The 25379-nt window shown below is 45.0% G+C and overlaps 3 protein-coding genes across 5 annotated transcripts; 2 read left to right on the top strand and 1 right to left on the bottom strand.

Moving 5' to 3' along the window:
• The first annotated feature begins 3069 nt into the window (after positions 1–3069).
• LOC148387187 (tubulin beta-2A chain) lies at positions 3070–6722 on the top strand. 2 transcript variants are annotated; one of them, XM_088396155.1, is made up of 5 exons: positions 3070–3349; positions 3810–3918; positions 4090–4098; positions 4672–4782; positions 5161–6722. In XM_088396155.1, the coding sequence occupies exons 1-5, from the start codon at positions 3293–3295 to the stop codon at positions 6228–6230; spliced, it is 1356 nt and encodes a 451-aa protein (XP_088252281.1). In that variant the 5' UTR covers positions 3070–3292; the 3' UTR covers positions 6231–6722. The 2 variants fall into 2 exon arrangements, with proteins under 2 accessions (XP_088252281.1, XP_088252282.1); XM_088396156.1 differs by lacking the exon at positions 4090–4098.
• A 696-nt stretch (positions 6723–7418) lies between these two features.
• On the bottom strand, positions 7419–14328 carry dsg2l (desmoglein 2 like). 2 transcript variants are annotated; one of them, XM_088396153.1, is made up of 14 exons: positions 14116–14328; positions 13108–13221; positions 12667–12822; positions 12452–12593; positions 12202–12365; positions 11958–12092; positions 11701–11886; positions 11331–11608; positions 11106–11248; positions 10781–10999; positions 10344–10574; positions 10092–10213; positions 9698–10009; positions 7419–9622 (listed from the first exon to the last, which is right to left on the bottom strand). In XM_088396153.1, exons 1-14 carry the CDS (start codon positions 14158–14160, stop codon positions 8546–8548), a joined length of 3324 nt encoding a protein of 1107 aa, XP_088252279.1. In that variant the 5' UTR covers positions 14161–14328; the 3' UTR covers positions 7419–8545. The 2 variants fall into 2 exon arrangements, with proteins under 2 accessions (XP_088252279.1, XP_088252278.1); XM_088396152.1 differs by having other exon boundaries at positions 10781–11002; positions 14116–14327.
• Positions 14329–17396: 3068 nt separating this feature from the next.
• On the top strand, positions 17397–23688 carry dsc2l (desmocollin 2 like). Its single transcript, XM_088397050.1, has 16 exons — positions 17397–17923; positions 18003–18093; positions 18198–18394; positions 18567–18665; positions 19485–19640; positions 19806–19950; positions 20025–20179; positions 20256–20390; positions 20475–20660; positions 20740–20987; positions 21064–21206; positions 21284–21508; positions 21577–21798; positions 21909–22024; positions 22102–22347; positions 22440–23688. Exons 1-16 carry the CDS (start codon positions 17885–17887, stop codon positions 22638–22640), a joined length of 2604 nt encoding a protein of 867 aa, XP_088253176.1. The 5' UTR covers positions 17397–17884; the 3' UTR covers positions 22641–23688.
• Positions 23689–25379: the final 1691 nt, after the last annotated feature.

Genomic DNA, 25379 nt, shown 5'->3' with positions numbered 1-25379 from the left:
TATTAGGGAAATAGCATGGTTAAAGGTCACAGGTCTCAAGCTCTAGTCCTCGGGGCCGCATTCCAATATGTTTTCCAAGTGACCCTCGTTAAGCACAGGTGCGTGAAAAGTTTTAGCTTCTTTCACGAACAAAAGCAGCTAAAAGTTTTCACGCAGGTGTGTTTAACGAGGGTAACTTTGAAAACATGTTGGAACGTGGCCCTGAGGACCGGAGCTTGACGCCTGTGACCTTTGACCATGATATTTCTCTAATAAAGTGGTCTGTTATTAGGTACACTTGAAAATGGCGGTGTACCTAATGGAGTGTCCGTGTGATTCCCTCGTTAACTGCAGGTACGTGAAAAGTTTTAGCTCCTTTTGAACGTGAAAGTGGCTAAAACTTTTCACGCAGGTGCACTTAACGAGGGTAACTTGGAAAACATATTGGAACGCGGCCCCTCGAGGGCTGGAGGTCGACACCCCTGGTTTAAGTGAAAAGTGCCACACCCGCCCTCACCCCCACTTTCTGATTGGCTGGTTGATCTGTGACATCACTCGGACACTCCATTAGGTACACCGCCATTTTTAGGTGTACCTAATAACAGGCCAGTTCATTAGGGAAAAATCCTGGCCAAAGCTTAACTGAAAGTGAAAAGTGCCACACCCGCCCTCACCCCCACTTTCTGATTGGCTGTTTGATCTGTGATGTCACACGGACACTCCTTTAGGTACGCCGCCATTTACAGCTGTACCAAATAACAGGCCACTTCATTAGGGAAAAATCATGACCAAAGCTGAACTGAAAGTGAAAAGTGCCACACCCGCCCTCACCCCCACCTCCTGATTGGCTGGTTGATCTGTGACGTCACACGGACACTCCATTAGGTACACCACCATTTTCAGCTGTACCTAATAACTTTATGCATTTTTTGTACGTGTCAAGAATGTGTATTTCACTACTTGCTCTTTATTTTGGGGGACACCAACACATATTACACAACGTAAAACACATTCATATTGTCATATAAAGCAGTTAACCAAATGTCAGATTTTTGTTTTCATGCCCCAAAAAATAAAAACAAGGAATAAAACATCAGACAAGTTTGAACAGGTTTTAATGTTTATTAAAATAATAATAATAATAAAAGTACATTTCAAACCAGCAATCTAATGTGAAATTGCAGTGGATATATTGGATAACAACATTTAGGCGTATATTTGCATACACGTTATTTTAAGTGTTATAAAATAACGATTACCCAAAGAGAAGCATAATCTCCCCGTTGTTGCATAACGGCGCATCGTTTCATGCAATAAAGTTAGTCGTTAGCTTGGAGAAAACGTGCATAAAAGAAGTGGTGTTTCAGTGAGTGGCTTTTTCTTTCCTTGGCAAATCGAAATTCTAGCTTACATAGTTCACGTCAGGAGGGAGACGTAACACGTTCACTGACGATCCGTTGATGCACGGGAAGGAAGGCAGTTGACCCGTTGACGCGTTCGCGAACGGGAAAGTCAGGATTCGTTCCCTCACTGATCCGTTCTCGCGATCAACTGGAAATGCAAATCACTCACTGACTCGTTCACTCACAGACCTGTTCAGTTGGTGAAAGGGAAATGCAATTTACTACTCGTTCGTACACAAGAAGTTACATCGTTTTGTTCTTCGTTTTGTTTTATGGCGAGGTGGCACCAGCTTCAATGTGCACTACGGACACCTACTGGTTGAAGTCAGTGGACAACCCTCAACCGCCTGAGGACCGGCGTTGGACGCTATGGAGCTGCAATGTAGAGGTGGGGACTCACAGATAGTGCCTCCTGCGAGTGTTTGGGACCCAGTCCAGACAGTAGAGCACATCATCAGCAGTTGCCCCAAACACCGGCCACCGAATGGCGAACAAGGCCTGATTGATCTGGACGACGACACGTTGACCTGGCTCGCCTCAACAGAGCTGCAAGTCTTAAGTCACACGACAGAAGAAGTCATATGAACTGAAAAAAGAACGAATCGTTTTAGTAAGTGATTCGTTCACTCTCGTTCACTGAAAAAAAATCGTTCTGTTGAACGAATCGTTCACTCACGAGCCAACACTGATACTTGGTCATTTTTCTACAAAAAAGAAGCCTTACTATTCTTTATCATTTAAAAAAAAATTAAAAGCCTTACTGTACATGGTCAATTTCTCCCCCCAAAAAAGCCTTCCTATACATGCTCATCTTTTCTTCCATCATTATTTTTTTATTAAAAAAAATCTTACTATACATGGTACGGAAGAGAGTCAGAAATTGGGAATTCTGACTTTAAAGTCAGAATTCTGAGAATAAAGTCAGAATTCTGAGAAAAAAAGTCACCCCTCATTTTTTTTTCTTCACTGGCCCTAATCCTCTTCCGTAATAATATGGTCATCTTTTTTCATCATTCTTTTTTTTTTTATTTAAAAAAAGCCTAAAAATAAAAAAAACACTTGGTCATTTTTCAACGAAAAAGAAGCCTTACTATTTGTTATCATTTAAAAAAAAATTAAAAGCTCTACTATATTCATTCATTCTGGTCATCCTCAGACGAGCTTCCATAGAAGAAGCAATACATTGCACATTAATAATGACTGTTGGGCGCAGCTCCTCACAGCAAACCCAATCCAACCCTTAATGCTGAGTGTCAAGCAGCGAGGTATCGGGCTCCATTTTATGGTCCTTTTGGTATGACTCAGCCGGGGATCAGAACCCACAACCTCCCAGTCTCAGGGACGACACACATACCACAATGCCACTGAGCTGGCAACTTCACATGGTTAATTTTTCTCCCAAAAAAGCCTTACTATTATTTAAAAAAATTTTTTTTTTCAACATTCATTTTTTATTAAAAAAATGTTTATACAAAAAAATTGTATATGTGGTCATTTATTTATTTAGTTACTTATTTTTACAAAAAAGCCTTACTATACATTTGTCACAAACTGCGGATGCGTCAGTGTGCCTGTGTGTGCGCGTGTGTGTGTGTGTGTGTGTGTGTACGTGTAACAGCATCATTCTGCTGGTGAGGCATGCTGAGGATGATACAGCACATTTGTTGCTGGGTCTGCTGCATCACAGCCGAGCTCTGCCATTGGCTGCCGGGGATGCTGAGGATGCTGCGACGTCATCCTCCAGGCAGCACCGCTGATCACGTGCCTGAGGGAAGCATTGACTCGGAGCCGCACCGCAGCGCCACAGCACTAACACGCACACGCCGGCCAAGCCAAGGAGCCACAGCAGCGGACCCACCGCAACCACCGCAGCAGCCGCCCAGTCAGCCATCGGCGCACGGCACCGCATCATGAGGGAGATCGTGCACATCCAGGCCGGACAATGTGGCAATCAGATCGGGGCCAAGGTACACGTTGATTGCTGTCCAACCCAGCAAGTTGTCCCATTCAGTGAGAGAGAATAGATTTGCATGCATCAGGGATCTTTCGGTTATAATCAAGCAAGTATCAAATGTGTGCATGGACTCAAATTTGATGTAATTTGGACACCGCACTTGTGAAGGGCGTGGCTTTTCGTAATTGAATGCTATGCTCACGCGGAGCATCCTGGATTTGTGCGTCTTGCTCTTCCTGTTCAAAAAATATCTCAATTAGTTTAAGTCAATCTTTTTAAAAAAATGAAACGAGTGGTTGGCACGCCCGCCTTACAGTTTTGAGGTTCGGGTTTGAATCTCCTTCCTGTCTGGATGTGACATTAATACAAAAGCATGTATGTTTCCATGAATTCAAAACAAAAGAACAGATGTTAGCTTATAAACACCAATGGTGAGACAAACTGAAGCTTGAACAAAAATTGTTGTCTTCTAGTTCTGGGAGGTGATCAGCGACGAGCACGGCATCGACCCGTCAGGCAGTTACCAGGGCGACAGCGACCTGCAACTGGAGAGGATAAACGTGTACTACAACGAGGCTTCAGGTAAAAAACAAACCAAGAGCATAAATTCTTCTTCCGTGAGAGAAAGTAGGTCCTGACACACCCAAGTAGTGAACACAATCGATGACAGTGAACACCAGCTTTAAATCTCTCTCTCTCTCTCTTTTTTTTTTGTCTCCATCTCCATGTCCACCTCCACCCATGTGTCCACAGGGAGCACAGGTACAGTATCTGCAATCTCATCTTATCGCATCTCACTGCCTCCTGCATTTGCTGCAGTCAGGTTACTTCAGGTCACAACTCGCTCAGCCTTCAGCCGGTCGGATTCAGTTGCAACTCCTCCTCTAGCTATCGACCGCTCTATCTGCTGCTCTATCTGTCCAATAGCCATCCATTGGTAATTTTATTTTGTGAAAAGTTGCTCTTTTTCCCACATGGAAAAGTGGAGATGCTGTGAGAACAAAGTCCTTTTTCTGTGGAAAAGTCATAAAGTTCCAAGGAGAACAAAAAGTGGTTAGAGGTTGCTGCCGAGCACAGGGGCTCATTGTTCAAGCAAAGACAAGGCTTGAAAGGAAGACACATTTTGGAGAAGGGCCTCGCTTGAACCGACTGTGCCGACCTCAGCACTTTAAGAGGCCCAGTGGTCTGGAAGAAGCCATGCAGTATGTTGCAGCACTTTGCTGGAGCGCTCAGCTAAAAGGGCGTGTCACATGTCAGAGACAGATGGAGGGACATTCAGTCACTAAGTGTGGAATGACATCATCCAGTTCCTCTCTCTTCTTTGTCACCCCAAAGGCAGCAAGTATGTCCCCCGGGCCATTCTGGTCGACCTGGAGCCCGGGACCATGGATTCGGTTCGCTCTGGCCCATTTGGCCAGCTGTTCAGGCCTGACAATTTTGTCTTTGGTGAGTGGAATGATGAGCCAAAAAGACACATAAACACATTCTGCACACAAACACAGCGTAACTGCGCGAGTGTCCCGAGAGCAGCCGCTGCATTCCACAGCGCACGGCCCTTCACGATATTGTGTGAGTTGTTAGCGTGGCGCTAGGTGACACGCTGTCAGCTCTCTTGGTGGTCACAAGGGAGGGGCTGCCCAGTGTAGCCATCAAGAAGCCACTGACAGGTCCTATTCATGGCCAAAGAAACAGTGAGTTGTAGTCCGACTCCTACCAGCGGTGGCGTAGTGGTTCACATAACTAACTTGTCCAGTTGTTCCATGTTGTCTTGTAAGAGTAGGAGAAATGCAAACTCTCCATGTGACGGAAACGTGCATCTCGCAGGTCAAAGTGGAGCGGGAAACAACTGGGCCAAAGGTCACTACACGGAGGGAGCCGAGCTGGTGGACGCAGTTCTGGACGTGGTGAGGAAGGAGTCGGAGAACTGCGACTGCCTGCAGGGCTTCCAGCTGACCCACTCGCTGGGCGGTGGCACCGGCTCCGGGATGGGCACCCTGCTGATCAGCAAGATCCGCGAAGAGTACCCCGACCGCATCATGAACACCTTCAGCGTCATGCCTTCGCCCAAAGTGTCCGACACGGTGGTGGAGCCGTACAACGCCACGCTGTCCGTGCACCAGCTGGTGGAGAACACAGATGAGAGCTTCAGCATCGATAACGAGGCCCTCTACGATATCTGCTTCCGCACTCTGAAACTCACCACGCCCACCTACGGGGACCTCAACCACCTGGTGTCAGCCACTATGAGCGGGGTCACCACCTGCCTGCGCTTTCCAGGCCAGCTCAACGCCGACCTGCGCAAACTGGCCGTCAACATGGTGCCCTTCCCCCGCCTGCATTTCTTCATGCCAGGTTTCGCCCCCCTCACCAGCAGGGGTAGCCAGCAGTACCGCGCCCTGTCGGTTCCCGAGCTCACGCAGCAGATGTTCGACGCTAAGAACATGATGGCGGCGTGCGACCCGCGCCACGGCCGCTACCTGACCGTGGCGGCCATCTTCCGCGGCCGCATGTCCATGAAGGAGGTGGACGAGCAGATGCTGAGCGTCCAGAACAAGAACAGCAGCTACTTCGTGGAGTGGATCCCCAACAACGTGAAGACGGCCGTGTGCGACATCCCGCCGCGCGGGCTCAAGATGTCAGCCACCTTCATCGGCAACAGCACGGCCATCCAGGAGATCTTCAGGAGGATCTCGGAGCAGTTCACCGCCATGTTCCGCAGGAAGGCTTTCCTGCACTGGTACACGGGCGAGGGCATGGACGAGATGGAATTCACAGAGGCGGAGAGCAACATGAACGACCTGGTGTCCGAGTACCAGCAGTACCAGGACGCCACTGCCGACGAGATGGGAGAGTACGAGGAAGACGAACTAGAGGATGATGACGGCCGCCATTGAGAAGGCGCTGCCTTGGGAACTGGAAACCGGCCTCTGCAGTATAGAGTCATTTTTCTTTGGCCGTTGAATCAATTGCAACCGAACTGCTTTGTTTCTTCTTTCATCTGAGTGGGCTTCATCAATTCATGTAAATGTGGAAACCCAATTCTTTATGGTCCAGTTGCGTACTATTTCCGGTGGTGGGGCACACCTCCAACCTGGAGTTTTCAAACTGGGTTTCCCACACCAACGCAGGCCACTTTGTCCTAACCAAGCCTTGTTTCGTGAACCGATATCAACAGAGCAGATCAGTTGCGACCGATTCAATGAGCTGGATGAATGAAAATATCCCCGCCCGCAGTCTAGATGTATGACAAGAAGAAGAGATGTCAACGCAGATATTCTCACTCGTACATGAGTCATTCTCAATGCAGGTTGAAACTGCCATTGCTTTTTGTGTGGTCAAAACAAAGTTTCGTCTTGATAGATTCCAAATAAAGATTATACATGCAATTGGGCAATTGTCTTTTTTTAAGGCGTGGTGAGCTTTCAGTAGGAGTGTAGTGGCAACGAAGGTGTGGCTGACACCAACAAAACCTGTGAATCATAATTAGTTTTAAAAATGAAGTCAAATCAGAATCATTTGAAATAACAAATTCACAAGTCCATTTTTTAGCTCCTCCCAATGTTGCTTATCACGCTGAAAGTGAGCGTGATGAAGCGATTAATCATTGACACGCATGCAAACAATCCATGAGCAGTTTCGGCAGACTGCAGACGCTGTTTCTTTAAATGCGGCCACACCCTACACCGTCTGTCTGACAGGCAGGAATGCCTCATTATGAAAACATCTGCAGTGACATGACTGATGACCTCACACCACACACACACACACACACACACACAAAGAGTCATGGGTAGGCCTGAGGGAGAACATGCAGGTGAGAGTTTAAGAAATACTACTCCACCAGACAAGATATGATTCATGATACTTGCTTGGCACATGAATGAGTCATAGGTCAGAAACGGTGTGAATTTCAGTGGAATCTTGAGATGATGATGAAAACCTGATTTCAACCTTCTTTTTTGTTCACAGCAAGGCCGCATGACCTAATTCTATTCCATTACCACATTTCAGTGTTGGTCACTAGAGAATAAAGCATTTCTGCTCAATCAATGGGTCAGAAATAAAGAGGCCAATGTAACGAATCTGCTTTGACAGATTTTGCTGTCTTTAATGCGGGCTATTTACATTCTGAATGTTACAACTTGTATGAAATATTCGCGTATCAAAAGCAAAGGGAGAAAAAGCATCTCATGGAAAAGCAATTCATTATTATCCCCCCCAAAAAAACAACATTTGTAAAACTAGGAAGGAGTGCAAAACAAAAAGAAATATACTGCATCCATACTCGCGTTTGGTTGCAGGATTTTAAAACACGTTGGGTTATGTTAGCGAAAATGCTTCGGATGTGTTATTGCTGTAGATCTATTTCAAAGACCCCAAATAAACAGTCGCTGATTAGTTGCACTATAACTAAAGCGCAATCCTCACAAGGTCAGGTCCAGGCATTCCTAAAGTTAAACTATTACTAACTGATAATTTATCAGAATCACACCAAACGCATTGTTGCACATAAAGGCCATAAAACAGAAACGTTGTTTTCCAGAGCTTATTATTGTCAAATGAAAAAGCAAATACGATAGTGTTTATTCACTCTGTACTGTAAAGGGTGTAAGGTTCTTCCAATGTACCTATAATACCAGCTCAGTGGCCTAGTAGTAGAGTGTCCGCCCTGAGACTGGAAGGTTGTGGGTTCAAACCCCGGCTGGGTCATACCAAAGACTATAAAAATGGGACCCATTGCCTCCCTGCTTGGCACTCAGCATTAAGGGTTGGAATTGGGGGGTTAGATCACCAAATGATTCCCGGGCGCGGCACCGCTGCTGCCCACTGCTCCCTTCGGGGATGGGTTAAATGCAGAGACAAATTTCACCCCACCCAGTTGTGTGTGTGACAATCATTGGGACTTTAACTTTAACTTATATCCAATACATCTCGGTTATTATTATCTGTAATAAGTTTATTGTGATTTACGGTTATGATGTTATCTTGATCATACCTGCATTTGCTATCTTTGTGTTTCTCTCAAGTAAACAAAATACTGTTTCTAAAATACTCAACCAAATCATCCTAAACCGTTTCAAAAGTGAAGGTCTGGAAGAACTTGGTTCAAGACCCACAACCAACAATATGAACATTGGGACTGCATAAAAGATATCAGCAATACAGTGAAGAGTGTTTCCAGTGGACATGCCGATAGCAAACGTTAACTTTAAGCTCGAGACAACGGTTCTATATTCCTCTCTGTAACCGATACATGCTTGCGTTGCTGCACCACCACCCTCTGGCCGACTTGCGACTTGGGTTTGGCTTTCAGGACAAAGTCCTCCTTTGACCCTGTGGAATCTTGAGAAGCCAATGAGAAACTCCTAGCCTGCACACTTTGACCCCTGACATCCAATCCATGCTCACTTGATCCCCGACCTGTCTGGACTACGGTTACCTGTGCACCACCGCCCGATGATCCCTTTTCCACCAGCAAAACTTGTCTAGATAAGGTTGTTTGCTCGCCAGATCCCTGACCGTTCTGGACGAGGGCCACCTGTGGACCCTGGCCCCCACCAGTAGACCCGTTCTCCACCACCAGTACTTGTCTCGGTAAGGTTCCTTGAGCCACCTGCCCAACTTGGCCGTCCACAAGTACCATCCCTTGAGATCCCTGGAGGCCCCCGATTTGAACCATACCTTGGGCCAGCCCAACCTGACCCACTCCCTGTTGACCGACTTGGACCAGGCTTTGTGTCAGCCCAACCTGTCCCATTCCCTGCTGGGCACCTCCCGCGACAAGCACCATTTGGGCCTGGGGCTCAACGACATACATGGGCGCCGAGGCGTAGTACAAGGCAGGCTGTTGCACGAGCAGCGTTTGACCGGGAATCATGACATTGTCTTGAACGTGGACCTTAGAGAGCGTGGATGATCCCTCTTGGACAATTGTGGATTTTCCAGATGTTACCTTGGAGGTGCTAAGAGTGTCGACATGGAGGCGATCCTGGTCTCTAATGCTCTCCGTGTGAGTTTGGACATGCTTCTGAGGGGAAGGCCTGACAGGAGACAGCGGTCTGACCGTTGGATGGATACGTATGTCTGCATCCACTTGAGATGACCCCTTGCAAATCTCAGCCAAGGTTTTGAATTTAGGGTCCAGGTCATCGAGGAACGAGAAGTCGTTGTCATTCTCGTGGAGGCTACAGCAGCCTACGGAACCTGACAGAGATTCCCCGCCCTCGTAGTTATAGACTAGTGCGGTATCTATCTCCTGGGTATTCTGGGCAGCATGGTTGGACTTCTGCAAGAAATTAAAACAATCATTTATTGAGTTGAGTTCAACTTGAGGGGTGGGCAAGTTGGGTTTGGTACTCACACTAGAATAGTATTCCTCCAGGAAGTGATCGGACACAGCCAGGTCGTCAAAGGCGCCGCCTCTACCCTGGGAGAAGTGACCCTGCCCTGTCATCATCCCGCCATCCGTGACGTTCATCCTTCCATGGCCAGAAAATTGGTTGTACTCGTTGTACAGGTGCACATTGTTGGTTGTTAAGTTGGAGTGCTCATTGCCAGAGATGAGCGCTCCACCCCCTTCAACCAGTCCCCTCAAGTAGCCCTTTCCTCCCAAGGTCATGTCCTTGGAAATGATCCCCTGTTCACCATCTGGGATGTGTATGAGAGGAACTTCCTATGGGATAAAAGCCAACAAGCCATCATTCAAGCTTTTTTTTTTTTTTTTTTAACTGACTAACTGGGAAAAATCCAAGTACCCGATCTTCTCCTTGACACTCGGTGTGGTAGGAGATCAGCTGCTGTTTGGTATCAAACGGAATGGCTTTGAAATCTCCTCCGGTTCCTCCGCACAAGCAGAAGAGCAGCAGAAGCGGCACCACTAAGGTGACACAAAAACATGACAGGTGATGCATCCCGACAGGTTAGAAGTAGTGCTAGCTAGTTCTGGAAAAATTCGACAGGTTAGAAGTTGGACCAGAATGGTGACAAATAAGTGTAAACACACTCACAGAGCAGCAGCAGAAGTCCCAACAGCAAAAGTAGAATTCCCCCAACACCAAAATCGGAACGCCTTTCAATGTGGGCCTTACACGTTTTAGTGTTTTCCTCACATGTGCACACAACAACGTCAAGCATCTGAAAGTCGCCGCACGACTTTCCTTGCTGGTCCTTGATCTCAACAGCCACTTTGTACATGCCCGGCCACAAGTTATCTTGATCTCGCAGGATCGCCGTCGTGCCTGAAGTCAAAGACAGTCAATGCGTTTTAAAATGTTTTACATGACAAGAAGTTTGTCAGTGAAGGAACACCAAATGTAAAACTAGAGAGACTAAGGCATCTCGGTGTAAGCTAACGTTAGCATGAGTGTTCGGCGATCTTGACGTACAATCGAGTTGAGCAGTGCAAAGTGGTAACGATAAGAGGGTAGCCAAAACTTGGTTGTACCATTGAGATGTTCCACCGACCACTTCCCGTGGCTGCTGGTCGAAATCACAGTGAACTCAAACGGGGCAGAGTTGGGGAACTCATCTTCATCTACGGCCGTGACGTAGATGAAGTTTTGGTCGTAGCACATGGTCTGACTCGTGGCGGTCACTTTGGGACAGTGATCGTTGAAGTCCTCCACCTGAATGGCAATGGTCCCCGTAGCAGTCTTTGAGGACTCTTCTGAAACGCAACCAAGCATACACTCAATACATATCACTCAACGTCCATCCAATTTGTGAGCAAGCGAGATCCTATCACAGCAATATATTTCTCCAGAACTCACCCTGGCTGATGCATATGATTTGGGCGTAGTACGTTCCATTGATCAAAAACTTGGACTCTCGATCGGGCAGTTTGTTCAGCCTAATTTCTGCGGTTCTCTCATTCACGATCAACCAGTTGTCATCATCGCGGTATTTAACATACCTTGAAGAACGAGAACAAGTTTGGTCTTGAGTCATAGGTCACGACTACATGTGAAGTCTTTTCGGCCAAAAAGATGTCCGACCTCACGTTGGTGGCAATTTTCTGCGTGTCGCTGTCAATGGCAGCGTATGTAGTGATGACCGAGTTGATGGAGATCAACGTGTGGTCCTCAGACAGAGTCACCACTTTGACGGACGGCTGGAATCGGGGACCCTCCTTCTGATTGATCACGTTGATCTTCACCGAGTATGACTTTGAGACGATGGACGTGGAGGTGGAGGAGCTTCCGAAATCATAACTGGCCTTGTTGGAAACAACCACCGCCAAGTTGAGGGACTTGAGCTCCTCATAATCCAGCTCCTGCATAGGCGAAGCACAAGAGCAGGGTCGGTTTGGATTGGACAGTTTTCATCCGTCCTTTGGTGAATATTTACCTCTTTCAATTTGCTTACCTTTTGAATCATGATTATCCCCTGGTTGGTTTTAGCATCGGTCGTGATGCTAAAATAGCCTCCTTCGTTCCCTGAGATGATTTGAAAGACGGCCAGCCAATTATCCGAGAATTCCAGATCCAAGTCGATGGCCTGGATCCTCAGCACTTCCACGTTGACGGTGTTCTCCTCCACACTGCCCTCGTACTGCACACAACAGGAGCTCAATTGGGCCCGAGGGATCGTTTAGAAACGAAAGAGATGTAATCTTAATGTACCGATTCTTTTTCCAGAGTGGGGACGTTGTCATTTATGTCCAGGATTTTGATCTCAATTTCACCCGTTCCTACGTTTCCTCCGGGTTGTCCATTCAAATCCGAAGCTTTGACGACCACCTTGTATGTATCTTTTCTCTGAAAGAATACAGCAATAACATTGTCAGAATTCCCCCACCTATTGTTTTTTTTTTTTTTTTTTTACTCCATCGGCTCAGTTGGCGAGTTTTCCAGTGAAGCGCCTCACCTCCCTGTCCAGAGTGTTTCGCAGAACCGAGACATCTCCGGTCTTAGAGTGGACAGTGAACAAGCCGGCAGTGCTATGTGTCTCCACGATGCTGTAAAAGATCTGGGAGCTTATGGTGCCCTCTTGATCTGCGTCAGTGGCGATCACACTCATGACAATTGTGCCTGCGAAACAACCAATTGATGGTTACCGGCACAAAAAAAAAAAAAATCTTTGCCATCACTTTAAGCAAGCAGACGTTGTTGGATACCTGCGGTGCATGATTCCTTGACAGTTCCCACTTGGCCTATTTTGATTATGGGGGGATTGTCATTTTCATCCACAACAGTAATTCGGATGTCAACATCCTTTTCGGCACGAGACCCGTCTTCATATTTTGCCACACCTTTTAACTAGAACAACAAAGAAAGGAACCTTGGGCTTTCCAGTGTGTCTGAGTTACCTTTTTTAATAAAGTGATCTTACATCATAAAAGGCAATCTCCTCTCGGTCCAATACTTTATAGGCTTTCAAAAAGCCACTTCTTTGGTCCACCCCAAATACACCAAATGGAGGCTCGTCACAACCAGGTCCACTTAGCGAATACAATATTGTCGTGAAGTTCTCTTTATCGGAGCGAATCTGTAACACAAATTTTGTCGAAACACACAAGAATTTTTTTTGAATAGGCCCAGCATTCTCAGTATGAACAAATATGAGCCAGTTGTTACATATGATGCCTTTTTTCGATGCACGACTCTGATAAATAACATTCATATCGTGCTAACAAAAAGTTGGGCCCAGGCTGGTACAACTTGTCACTAAAATGTGTCTACTTGAAAACAATGCAGTATTATGATGTCATCATCACTTGGTTTTGGCTTGTTTTGTGTGTGTTCATGTTATATATGGGGAAAGGGCACACACTCTGCCAATGTTTATGCCAGAGTAGTCGTGGTTTTCCTTCAGCTGCCTGGGATGTTCAATCCAATCTCTTTTCTGCCTGCGCAGTCCATTTCCTTCTGCCTGCACAGGAACGAGCTGCAGGTATTCACAAGGAGGGGATAAAGAATAGGAGTGGGAATAAACATACACGTCATGAGAAATGTGGGCTTTCTAAAAAAACAATCTGACTACTTGCATAATATGATAAGAATCAATTCATGTTTCGAAAGCGTGGTCTGTTGCTTTCAATGTGAATACATTTTAAATCATTTTGAATACTTAAAATGAATATTTTGATATAGAGGCCAATTATATTGTTCTCAAACTCGGATAAAATATTAAATACATAAAATAAATTTAATAAAATGCATGGAGATTTTTATGAGGAAATAAAATGTGAACAAATAATGGTCTTGTAATAAACCAATATGACAGGTATTGACACATATACATTCATTCCTTTTGACAAGTGGAAAATTATTTGCACGTTATTACACTCTCAATCTTAAACAATAAAATAAAATTATGACTATAAATTCAGTATTCAACTTTAACAAATGTGAGAATTATGTCAACAGACTCAATCTCAAATTCTTAAAATACAAAAATGCATTCAGATTCTGTATACATTATCTCTATATTTTTTATTTAATGAATACTAATTAATTCCACTGAAAATTAATTTACTCAGGCAGCGCAACTAACATCTTGAGATTAAGTTCATCGTTCAGGCTCCACTTTTTAAATGCGCAGAAGACAAATCCGCTACGCGCAGCGCAAATCACAACACGCCAATTAAAAACAAAACAAAAAAACTACGCGTTCACTTTTCATGTGCCCCAAGCGGGCTAAATTCCACTCGGACTTGAGACAGTTGACTTGCTGACTTGTCTTGACACGCAAACCCAGAAACCCGCAAACAAGCCCCACCTGAGGAAGGTCCGTTACTCGCTTCACCACTAGAACGGCTTTCAGCCGCGCTCCACTCACCGTAAAGCAGCAAAGTAGAGCAAAAATGATGCCTCTCAACAACATTGTCTTAACAGGGGAGGGGGTGAAAAAGTCCGCTTGATAATCCTCAAATTTTTTGGCCCTTATTTTCCGTCTATTGTTGCTAGCAAACTTTGACCCTTCGCGGGGCGAGGAGGAAGAACATGTAAGTGCAACGGGTGGGTGGACGGACGGGCTGATCCCTCCCTCCCGTGGCTAGTTGCTGCTGATAACGGCCCAGGCGGAGGAGGGAAGCAGGGAGGTGCATCGGCAGTCATCCACAGACAACAGCAGCAAAGGCTGCTTCCAGTTCAAACGTTACTCACTTAGCCAGTTTCAGCATTACAAATAATTCCATGCCTTCATTAATTGATTAATATTGTTAAAAAATGCATTTTGAGACTTGCTGAGGACCGAAAATGACATCACTTGTGCTCAGTGCTCAGGTAACAACCAATCACGGTTTAGCTCGCAAATGTCACATGACCAAAACCAGAAAACAGGTGAACAGTCAGTAGTCCTTATCTGTGACGTTATTTTCGGGCAACAGCAAATGCCTTCTTAAAGGTATAAAATAATAATAGTAAAAAAAGATAAACTAATGGACAGCAAATTAATTAATAACAATAAAATATTAACTTTTGACTGCTGAAAGAAATAAGTATCCCAACAAGCTCAAAAGTATACTTACTAGACCTGAAAATGTTTAATGTACATTCTTTCCACGTTTCATGGACACATTTTATTCAAAAGCTACATTTTGATTGATAAAGATAAATTTTTAAAATAAAAAAATGTACCCAGACTATGCTTCCAGTTGGCCAGTCTTCCTGAATGGTTGGGCAAACACATTAAGGGCCACATTTTTGAAACAGAAAAATGTGCTGGCTCATTCAAAAAAATGGTCAAATATGTACAGTTTTATATATTTTTTGTACTTTAAAAGAAAAATACTTCATTATTTTGTAATTAGAATCATTCTAAATGTAAGTACAAAACATTAAAGGGAAGTCAAGTCAAATATTTACTTTACAATAACATGTTGTGTATGGCCCCACGAGTCCAACCATGTTATTCTGATCAATCTCACATTGTGGACTATGAATTAAACACTCAGTAAAATGGATGGACACGCATGCTGACACATCCACATCAGCTAAAGTGACTCTTTTTAGCATGAATAGAGATCTTGCACATAAAAGGGAGGATTTTCATCATTTTTAATGACCAAACTATCTCTTCTGCTTCATATCAGAACTACTGTAAGTGACACCATTTGTGTGTGTGTGTGTGTCCCAGAAATGCACACAGCCACCATTTCCTTGTAAATACAATGTGTAATTATGCCAGATAAGTTTCCACGATACCACTCCTTCGACTGACTGCACTTTGCATGGCGACAACACAATCAGCCAATGTGCGCCTCTTTCTTAATCTGCTCCTGTTCGCTGACTGCACTGAACAAACACGTCGGCTCAAAGTCACAGGGAATGCTACGCCGTGCCAAAGGTGTGCTCCCAGGGAATGTCACGGGCACGGGGCAACTTCGCCACTCATGTGAGAACACATCAGTCTAAAGGCAGGCCAAAATATTTAAAGACGACACTGTTTATGTTTCAATCTAGTCGAAGTTTATATTCATAGTTATTATTTTACTATTGATAAAAAGTGACAGAAGCAAAATGCACGTGACATGCCCACTTGAGTTGCCACTTGCCACACACACACATGCCCAGAGCAACTGGTTACATAAAGCGCACTTGGCATACCTCATACACGCGTACAATCGTGTGACATTAATGTGACCTTTGTAATAAGATTGTGTGTACAGTGGTGTGTTTAGTTTGGACACGTGCAGATTGTTTAGGTCCAGATGTGTCAATTAAATTGAAACGCAGGTTGAAAGTTGTGTTGCGAGATGTTGTGTTGCCATTTGAAAGCATTCTTTTTCAATTGGAACTTTTCCTAACTGCCATATTTGTGTCAAAATAAGTTAAAAAGGGAACGTGAAATCAAAAATTTATGTTCTGTGCAGTAAAATCCGATCGTTTTTTTGCCTATCTCAGAGATGGACATTTTGTGGCCAGTCCCGCAACAGCGTAGCCCTCCCTCTTGCAGATCCGCCAGCCTCTGTCCCTCTAAAAATGACCAACATTGGGTCTAAGACCCTTCCACCACGATTATACTTCCGTCACGGAAGTAGAGTTTGTAGTCTTCACTTGACTGATGGAGGTGTAAATCCACGTCGCATTTGCTGCAAAGGTTAACCACTTAAACATAAAAACAAACAAACACTGTCAAAGATGTGTCAAATTAAGAACATGGTTGAATTCTAAAATGTACAACTTCAATTCCAGATTAACCTTTGGGCCTACACTTAGTTTTTTTTAAATATAGCACCTGGCAAAAAGTTGTACCTACTGGGGTAGCCACCCTAGCCTTTTTGACCTTTTGGGGTCACCATATTAGACACCATGCTGAACCTTTGTTTTTCTCTTGAATTTTGTGTGTATTTTGTGATGCAAGTGTTTACAAACTGCAATGACGTCTCATTTGTACAAGTTTCTTATATTTACTCACCACTTCCACATTATTGGGAGGTTTACTGGAACAGCAAAAATCACAGTGAAAATGACTCATTTTTAGCTTCTCACTAAAAGTGAAGAGTTCAGGGCTGCTGCTGTTATTGGGGGGAAGAAGGGAGAAGGTTGCGCTTTCAAATTGTGTGTGTCCATGCACACGTCTCGTCTTGAACGTGTCACTTTCCTTCTGGGAGTGACAAGACTATTTGCTGAGTCGGTTTTGCGTTTACTGTTATGGCTCCCAGCCCTGGGCGGTTTCCTTGTGTTCACGCCCATGACTCACTGCAATCTTCCTGACATTTTTCTCACCTTTCCTATACGCACAGAAAGTCTGGTTTCATTTCTACTTTATTTCTGGCTCTCTTTGCACGGTTTACAGTTGAGGACATTGACCCGCAGCGTTGTCGAACACTTTCTTTTTTTTCTCTCTTTGGCTCGCTTCTTTGCAAACACTTTTTTAGAGATAACAAGTGGGAGGACAACCTCCCCACCCCCTTGCCAGCCAGGCTCCATTTAGTGCACATTCCTGCAGTGCTGAGAGAGGAGCCTTAGCTGTGTTGAGGAAAAAGGAGGGGCACATAGAGGTTGTTCAACTGTGCAGACTTGGGAGAACTTCCACAGACCGGATACACTTGAAAAACAAGTAGAAAAGACAATTGTGTCGAAGCTAGATGCACATAACACACGCATACTCCCTTAGAGGCATGCATAACTTTTATTTGTGCAGCAGCATCAGTAGTGTAGTACTGATATAGAGAGCTGCTTTGTGATGAAGACTTAAACGAAACATTAGGAAAACTTTAAAAATCCCAAATTGTAAAAAAGATTGGAGAAACAGCTCCTTCTGGTGGAGGATTTTAGAATTTGTAACGTTTGGAGGAGTGGTGGGTGCACACAAGTCTTCCCTTGCTGATACGAGCCTGCTGGGGAAGCTCGGCCTTTGGGTGGGGCGTTCAAGGTGTGTCCGGATTATTGACACACCGCCAGCAGCGAAAAGCGAGCGAGCGCAAAAGGTGCCATGGAGGCGTAAGAGAAGCAGCAGGAGTTCTTTCTTCTATGTGATTACGGTTTCCAAACCGACACCTGAACGCTCGAAACTTTTCCGCTTTTTCTGTTTTTTTTAATGCTGTGAGGGGATTGCTTTTTGCTTGGGGCAAAGTGCAAATTTGTATTTGAAAAGAAAAACGATGGCGAATGCTGTCATTTTCAACGTCTGCCTGGCGCTGGTGAGTTTGACATACGTGTTGTTTTATGAACAAAGAGGAACCTTGTGATATTCGACACTAACTCTATGTGTAACTTTAGATCCTGGTCGGAGTAGAGTCGTGCTTCGTCCCAAGCGTCCTGTACGTCCCGGTGCCGCAAAGTATCCCAGCCAGATTCGAGATAAGCAGACGTAATTACAATTTATTTTTATTCACGATCTAACCGGTACCGTATTTCTGCAATAATAATAATAATAGTAAAAGTCACTCAACCTGTTCTTCCCTATGCCCCCAGTCAATGTGGCGAGCTGCGCGAGCGTCACTTGCAACGACCGGGCTTTCACAGTCTGGCCCAACGGTTCGGTGACGGCCACGACCGCCGTCGAGATCTCGTCTAAAGGCAGAACTTTCTCCGTTTGGGCTGAACGCAACGACGGGCGGCAAATGCAGATGGACGTCAACCTCATCGCCAGCGAGCAAATTATCAGACAGGTACAAAAACACCCTCCCCCCCTCCTCGCGCCCCCAACTTGCAAAAGTGATCACACCGGTACTTGAGTAAAAATAAACATAAATACACTGATGCGCTGAGACTTGATAAAGCGACTTAATTACAGTAACAAAGTAGTAGTTCTTACTTCCCACTACTGACTGTGCCGTGTAGCCCACTGACGTGCTGCAACGGTTCAGAAGACGCTGGAGCCCCCCACCCATCAATATCCTGGAGAATGACCCCGGCCCCTATCCAAGAGACGTCTCAAGGGTAATTTTTCAAACACACGCGACACACCAAGCATTCAAATTATGCATGTCAATATACAGGAAAACTAAAAAGTCACTAAAAAAATACAGCACACTATAATGCCGGATTTCCAAATGAAGAGATGAATTTTAGTCAGGGTTTCCAATTGTCAAAATATCAAATTGATTCTTGTATTGTTGGTTTGTTGATATTGATCTTGTCTGATAAGCAACACACGTGATTATGTTTCTTATGTAATCAATATTTAGTGTCATAAAACCGTTCCCCATTCCTCATGGCCACTTGGGACAATTATTTTAACAGTGACTCATATATACAGTACACACAGCATGTGTGCATGTGTGTGTGTGTGTGTGTGTGTGTGTGTGCCAACTGTTGAAAGACTCCCAACAACCTTGAGATAAGAAGGGAAGAGTTTTCCATTTATAAAGCTGAAACACACCCAACCATAACAATTACATAATAATATAGCAGCGTAAATTTTTACTATTATGTTATAGTGATTATTTCAGTTTTGAATGAGCTCTCATAAGGGTCATTTACTGCACAATTTTGCGACCTTTGATTTGCCTGAAATCCCTGTCAATCAAATCTGTAATCGGATAATTTATTTTTGCTGCCTTAAAATGTTTCGAAAAGTGACTTGTATTGTATTACTTTACTTCACCCTCTCAAAAAAACAAAAAAAACAAAACTATCCCTTCCTGTCATAAAAGAATAAACTGTACATTTGAGCCTCTATTATTATTATTTTTTGGTTGCACACAAAATATTTATTGATGTCAGTGTTGGTCATACGATGGCGCTCGTCTTTTGCAGCTCGTATCCGACACCGAAGCCGTTCATCAGGTGTACTACACTCTGACTGGGGCCGGCTACGACAAGTACCCAGAAGGAGTGTTTAGGTTTGACAGCGACTCTGGAATGTTGACTGTGCTCAAGCCGGTCGATCGTGAGGAGTTCCCGGAGTTCGCCGTGAGTTGGCGCTTTTCCTCATTCAGATTTTCCAATGAAATGCAATTCAATTACTGCCACTTTTTGTTAGATTCTATTGGAATCAATTACAATCAATAATTTCATGAGCCATCTACAGCACCATGCATCGATTCAATAAGCTAACATTCTATTTTTCCTTTGCAGTTAATAACCAGGGTTTTCGACAAATTTACGCGGCAAGAAACCGATGACCCTTTGGGCATCTTTGTCAAGGTGGACGATCAGAATGACAATGCGCCGCAGTTCAGCGGCCAAATGCAATTTTCGGTGGCGGAGAAAAGCAAAGCAGGTGAGCAACTCGACACACTGTGGCTTGTTTCGTGTTTGTTCTGGCAACAATCTTATCAAATGAACACACCGCAGGGACCGTCATGGGGAAGGTGAACGCCACCGACAGAGACCAGGAAGGCACCGACCACGTGAAGATCCGCTATTCCCTTTTGAGCGAATTGGAGCGATTTGCCATCAACCCGGAGACGGGGGTCTTGACAACGGCCACCAATACTTTAGACAGAGAGGTGAGGCCCGCCGGAGCTCGGGTCCCGCAATTTCAATTCTACCACGTGTGACGTGAATGGAATCTTCTTTCGTCAGAGTAAAGAAATATACAACGTGATTGTGCAAATCAAAGATATGGACGGCGGAGCCAAAGGTTTGTTCACCACTGGTACGGCGACCATCACGCTGACCGACATCAACGACAACCCGCCGACCTTCACAAAGAAATTGGTAATCAGCTTTTGACCAGGTTGCCCCCCCTGCCCACAATTGTTGTTCATAATTCCTGAATCTTTGAATCTTTTCATCGTGCAGTACAAAGCCACCGCACAGGAGAACGAAATTGGCAAACTTATTCTCCGAATGCCTGTCGAAGATAAGGATTTAAAAGACACATCCGCCTGGAAATCACAATTCGTTATCACTAAGGGCAATGAAAACGGAAACTTCCGGATGGAGACGGACCCCAAAACAAATGAGGGCCTTCTGTACATTTCTAAGGTGAGTAGATTTTTACTTTGGAGTAACACCATGAGGAGTCCAAGTCATCTCAAGTAAAGAGTGCCGATGTTTTTTCCAGCCATTAAATTTTGAGAAGTCCCAAAAAATGAGGCTGGAAGTGATGGCCCGCAACGAAGCCGAGCTGACCGGCACCACGGCCCAGTGGGAGATCGTCCCCGTGGACTTGACGGTGGGCGACGTGGACGAAGGTCCCGAATTCACGGCGCCGACCGTTCGCTTCACTGTCAAAGAGAACACGCCCAACGGCACGGTGATAGGAACGTACAAAGCCATCGATCCAGAAACCAAGAGCAGCGACGGCATCAAGTAAGCGTCTCACTCTGATGGGACTTGCTCGAAGAAAGCGAGACTGACGAGAACTTTGCGGACCGCCTCGCCGCAGGTATTACAAGATCATGGACCCGGCCGCCTGGATCAACGTGGACAGGAACTCAGGAGAGCTGAGGGTGGCAAATACCATCGACAGAGAGTCGCACTTTGTCAAGGAAGGACTTTACAACATCACCATGCGAGCCGTCGATGCAAGTATGTGGCTTTTTCAAACAGATCCGTCGCCTCGAATAGCGGACTTGAGCGGGAGTTTGTTCCCTCATGCCTTTCAGCTTCCAAGACTGGTACGGGAATGGTCATCATCCAGGTGGAAGACGTAAACGACAACGTGCCGGTTATCGTCCCGCCTGGCGAGAGGGTGGTGTGTGAGAAGGAAGGGGAAATGGGCTCGGCGCTGCTCGTGGCAGAAGATGCCGACGAGGCGCCCTTTAAAGGCCCCTACACCTTCAGCCTGCCGCATAACGAAGAGGGAAAATGGTCCATCATCAGATTCAATGGTAGGCGACGGCTTGTAGCTTGTCATTCTTCCGTCAGGCCCTAAACGGATTGCGCGCTTCCCTCGTAGACACGGCTGCCACGCTACGGCAGGACAAAGACCTCCCCTTGAAGGTGCATCAAGTTCCCGTCGAGGTGAAGGATCTGCAGGGCAACGGGAAAATCCAGACAATGAGCGTCAGGATCTGCCAGTGCAGGAACGGCGCCTGCCTGACCAAGCCTTGGTCGGCCTCGCTGGGCCCGTTGGGTTGGCTGGCGTTCCTCCTGCCTCTGCTCCTCCTGCTGCTGCTATGTCAGTTCCTCTCTTCTTTTTTGGATTTGTTCACTCTCCTACATGTTGGGAACATTAGACGTGCCGTCTGTGACGTTCCTTCCATCTAAGGGGCCATTTTGCTCTTGCAGTCTTGCTGCTCGCCTGTTTGTGCACGACAAAGCCAGACTTGCAGATCTTGGAGGACACGACCGACAGCGGCGGAATCCTCATCAAATCCAACACAGAAGCCCCGGGGGAAGAAGTGGTAAGGAACAAGAAGAGGTCTCACTCCCTTCAATCCGAGCGAGGCAAAAGAACCACTTTTTTGTTCTGCGTCCATAGGACGCCAGTCTGATCAAGGTCCCCGTCCCCGGCTCGGAATTCAAGGGCTCGGTGGCCAATCAGGATTGGCAAACAAAGGGCTCCTCGCTGGGATGCGTGGACATCACCCGCTACAAGTCCGGCTTTGGTGCCACCGACGCCGAGTACTTCAGCGGACATTACGACAGCCAGTACGGAACCCAGCAGATGAACTACGACGCAAACTTTCTCAGCACCTGGCAAACAAACGGACGCTATTTGCATCAGGTGAGGATGACACTCCCGTTTTCTCGCAAACATCTGTCAAAGTATTATAAACGTTTGGGCTTGAGTGTAAAGCTTCCGGCTTTGCCTTTCAGAAACTTTCCTATTTCGGAGGCAAGGAGAACGACGGGCACTACGCGGACGATATCATCCACCAGTACGGCTTTGAGGGAGCGGGCTCGGCGGCCGGCTCGGTCGGCTGCTGCAGCGACGACGACGCCAACGAAAACCTCGATTTCTTAAACATGTTGGGACCCAAGTTCAAAAATCTTGCAGGCGTCTGCAAAAAGACATGAACGACCAAGCCGGAGAAAAATAGCGTTTTGCCCGTTGGGTGCCCAGAATGCGGCGCATCGCGGCCCCTCCCACCCTGCCGCCAACAATGAAAGGGAAGACGGAAGCCGAGTCATGTGGGCTTTTGCTCAAATTTTCTTTTTTAATCTCTGCTGCCTTGTCTTGAGTCCCAAGCACTGATAACCTTGCTGACACTGTACATAGTGTACCTGTTGCTTTTCTTTTTTCTTTTTTTTTTTGGAGTGGATTCTTGGTCGCTAGTAGCTGATGCATTGATGTTTTTTGTTTTTTGGCAAGGGGTGTGTGTGATAATTTCGTAACAACTTCAGGTTTGGGGGTTTTACTAATCCCATGTTTTCATATTCAATGTGCAAAGTAATTATCTGTTTTAAATGGCCCCCCATTTTTTTATAAAGCGTTTTGATATTTTTGATAATATGAACGAAGATACAGTTGCCTAAAAGACAAAAAAAAAATCTGCAGACTTTAAAGTAGAGTCGGGCATTCTAAAAATGAGATTTTTGATCAATTGCATCTTAATGCAACTGAGGACAGCTGGCACTCGAGTTCTGCTAACCTTAAAATAGGGGTCCAGAACTTTTTTTTTTTTTTGCCCCATAGCAATAAAATAATGTTCATAGAATCAAATTGATTGATCAAGGAAATCTATTAAAATGCCTGCCCCTATTTTTTTCAATTTCTTTTGACTACTACTGGTTCTAAACTGTGCAAGCGCATTCCAGCGGAGGCCGCGATTGTCAAAGGTGGAGCGGGTGTGGCTCCAGCAGCCGTCAGCGGTTATTGCAACATTCTAAGACGCCAAAGTCTACACTAGGGCGTCAACTGGGCCACTGACAAGGGCGTAACAAAAGAGTCTGATGACGGAAAATCTAGCATTTCTGCATTTGCCGTCGATGAACGTTCGAAATGTCTCTCGGAGAATGCGTAAAGGTAGATTTGGCTTAACTTATTGACTTCAACAAGCTGATGTCTTTTCACTGTAACACCTGTAGTGTGTGCGACTGGAAAATAATAAAAGGAACTCTTGTACGAGTGTGATTGGTTTCTCTTGGAGGAGGGAAAAAAAAAAAAAAACAGGTTGCAGGTATGAATGCTTTTTTTGGGTGTGGCAGTCTAGCTCGCTTAACTTCAAGCATGCTTCGTGTGGGACACCGTCGGTTAAAAAGTGCCCCGCCCAACTTTGTCCCGTTGACGGATTGAGTTACAGCACATAGTTTACAATCCTTTACACCTGTGGCCTGAGCCGGGAATTTCAAATTCAGGCTTACTACTGTGCTAAATTGCAATATACTGGCAGTATTGTTAAATATTAAAGTAAATAAAATAAAATAAAAAATATTTAGAAAATCAAAGCATCCATTTTGCAATAATACAGAAAGGCATGTGACTGTTCTTTGGGACAACAAAATAAGGTTGCTGCCTAGCAGTGGGCTACTGGACAGGCATGATCTTTCATTTTTAAGAAGACCTCATAAGAAAAAGTATTGTAGCGTGCAATCAACATCACCCTCGAATGAATAATTCACAGCATATTTGAAATGGGGGAGATTCTGTAGATAACAAGCTTATCTACATTATGCAGCGACCACCATAAATAAGTTATGCACCATGAAAAATGAACTAAAAACCAATTCGCCTTAAATGAAGACACAGGGATTATTTATTCATAGCTGATTTTGTGCACACAGGCAGTAAACAATCCAAAGAGTATTGTTTGGAAAGCATGCTGATCACGCACCAGTAGTGTGATATATTACAAAATTGGTTGAAAAATACAACAATATATAATTGTGAGGGATTACAAAAACACTATCAACATGTGGTCGATATGTAAACATCAAATCCAAATCCCACAGAGGCCAATTAAGACAAGCTTGAAAAGTCAAAAATAATGAAAATAAGCAGTTATGCTCAATGATTATTAATGAAGGCTCCCAAAGCATGATGGCAGCCATGTTTTGCAAATAAACACAATCTAGAACACTTTACACACCCAATTGTGTGTCTTGCTGAAATAAGTCCATTGAAACAGCCCTTATTGTGCCCTGTAGTACACTGCTGGGCCAATGCAATTGTTACCATGACGACCAGGGGTGGAGCCTGAGCTTTATTACTGAAGTGGAGACGTGGGCCGCCTCTTGTCATCTTGCCAGTAAGTGTATGCGTAAGAGATCCAAGACTGGAAGTGAAGACCTCTCGATTGTGAGTCAGTGGCGCCTCAAAGATCATCAAGTGTATCAAGTCAAGGCCTGTCTGATAAAAATAAATAAAAAAGATTTAATAGACACCGTCGTGTCCATCCTTATCAGAGCGGCTTCTGCTAAGATGCAATTAATTCCAAAGCAGAAGCGTGAAATTAATTTAATGCTTGTTAATGAGATTGCAGCTCGGTGTGGAAACAATCTTCAGATGGGATTCTTTGCATCGTTCACGGAAAAAGGATAAGATGGAGATTGATCCCTCCCAGCTACCTTAAGTACAAACTTTATTTACCTGACATACAGTATTTTGAGTCATGTGACTTTTTTTTGCTGCAGAAATGGGATACAGTCACACATGAATAAATTCCAAATATTATTTTTGCACTTCCTTCGCAATAAGGCTGCGGGGTCCAAGCACAAACCATGTCATGTCCACTAGATGGCAGTGTTTACCTCTTTTAAGAGGAGAATGCACGTTGTCAGATGTTTTTTTTCAAAGAGAACTTGTGAGCCAAGCAA

The sequence above is a fragment of the Syngnathus floridae genome, chromosome 14 (genome assembly GCF_059516105.1).
Source record: "Syngnathus floridae isolate MCC-2025c chromosome 14, RoL_Sflo_1.0, whole genome shotgun sequence".
NCBI lineage: Eukaryota > Metazoa > Chordata > Actinopteri > Syngnathiformes > Syngnathidae > Syngnathus > Syngnathus floridae.
Note: the sequence above shows the minus strand (reverse complement) of the source record. Positions and strands in the feature narration are given on the sequence as shown.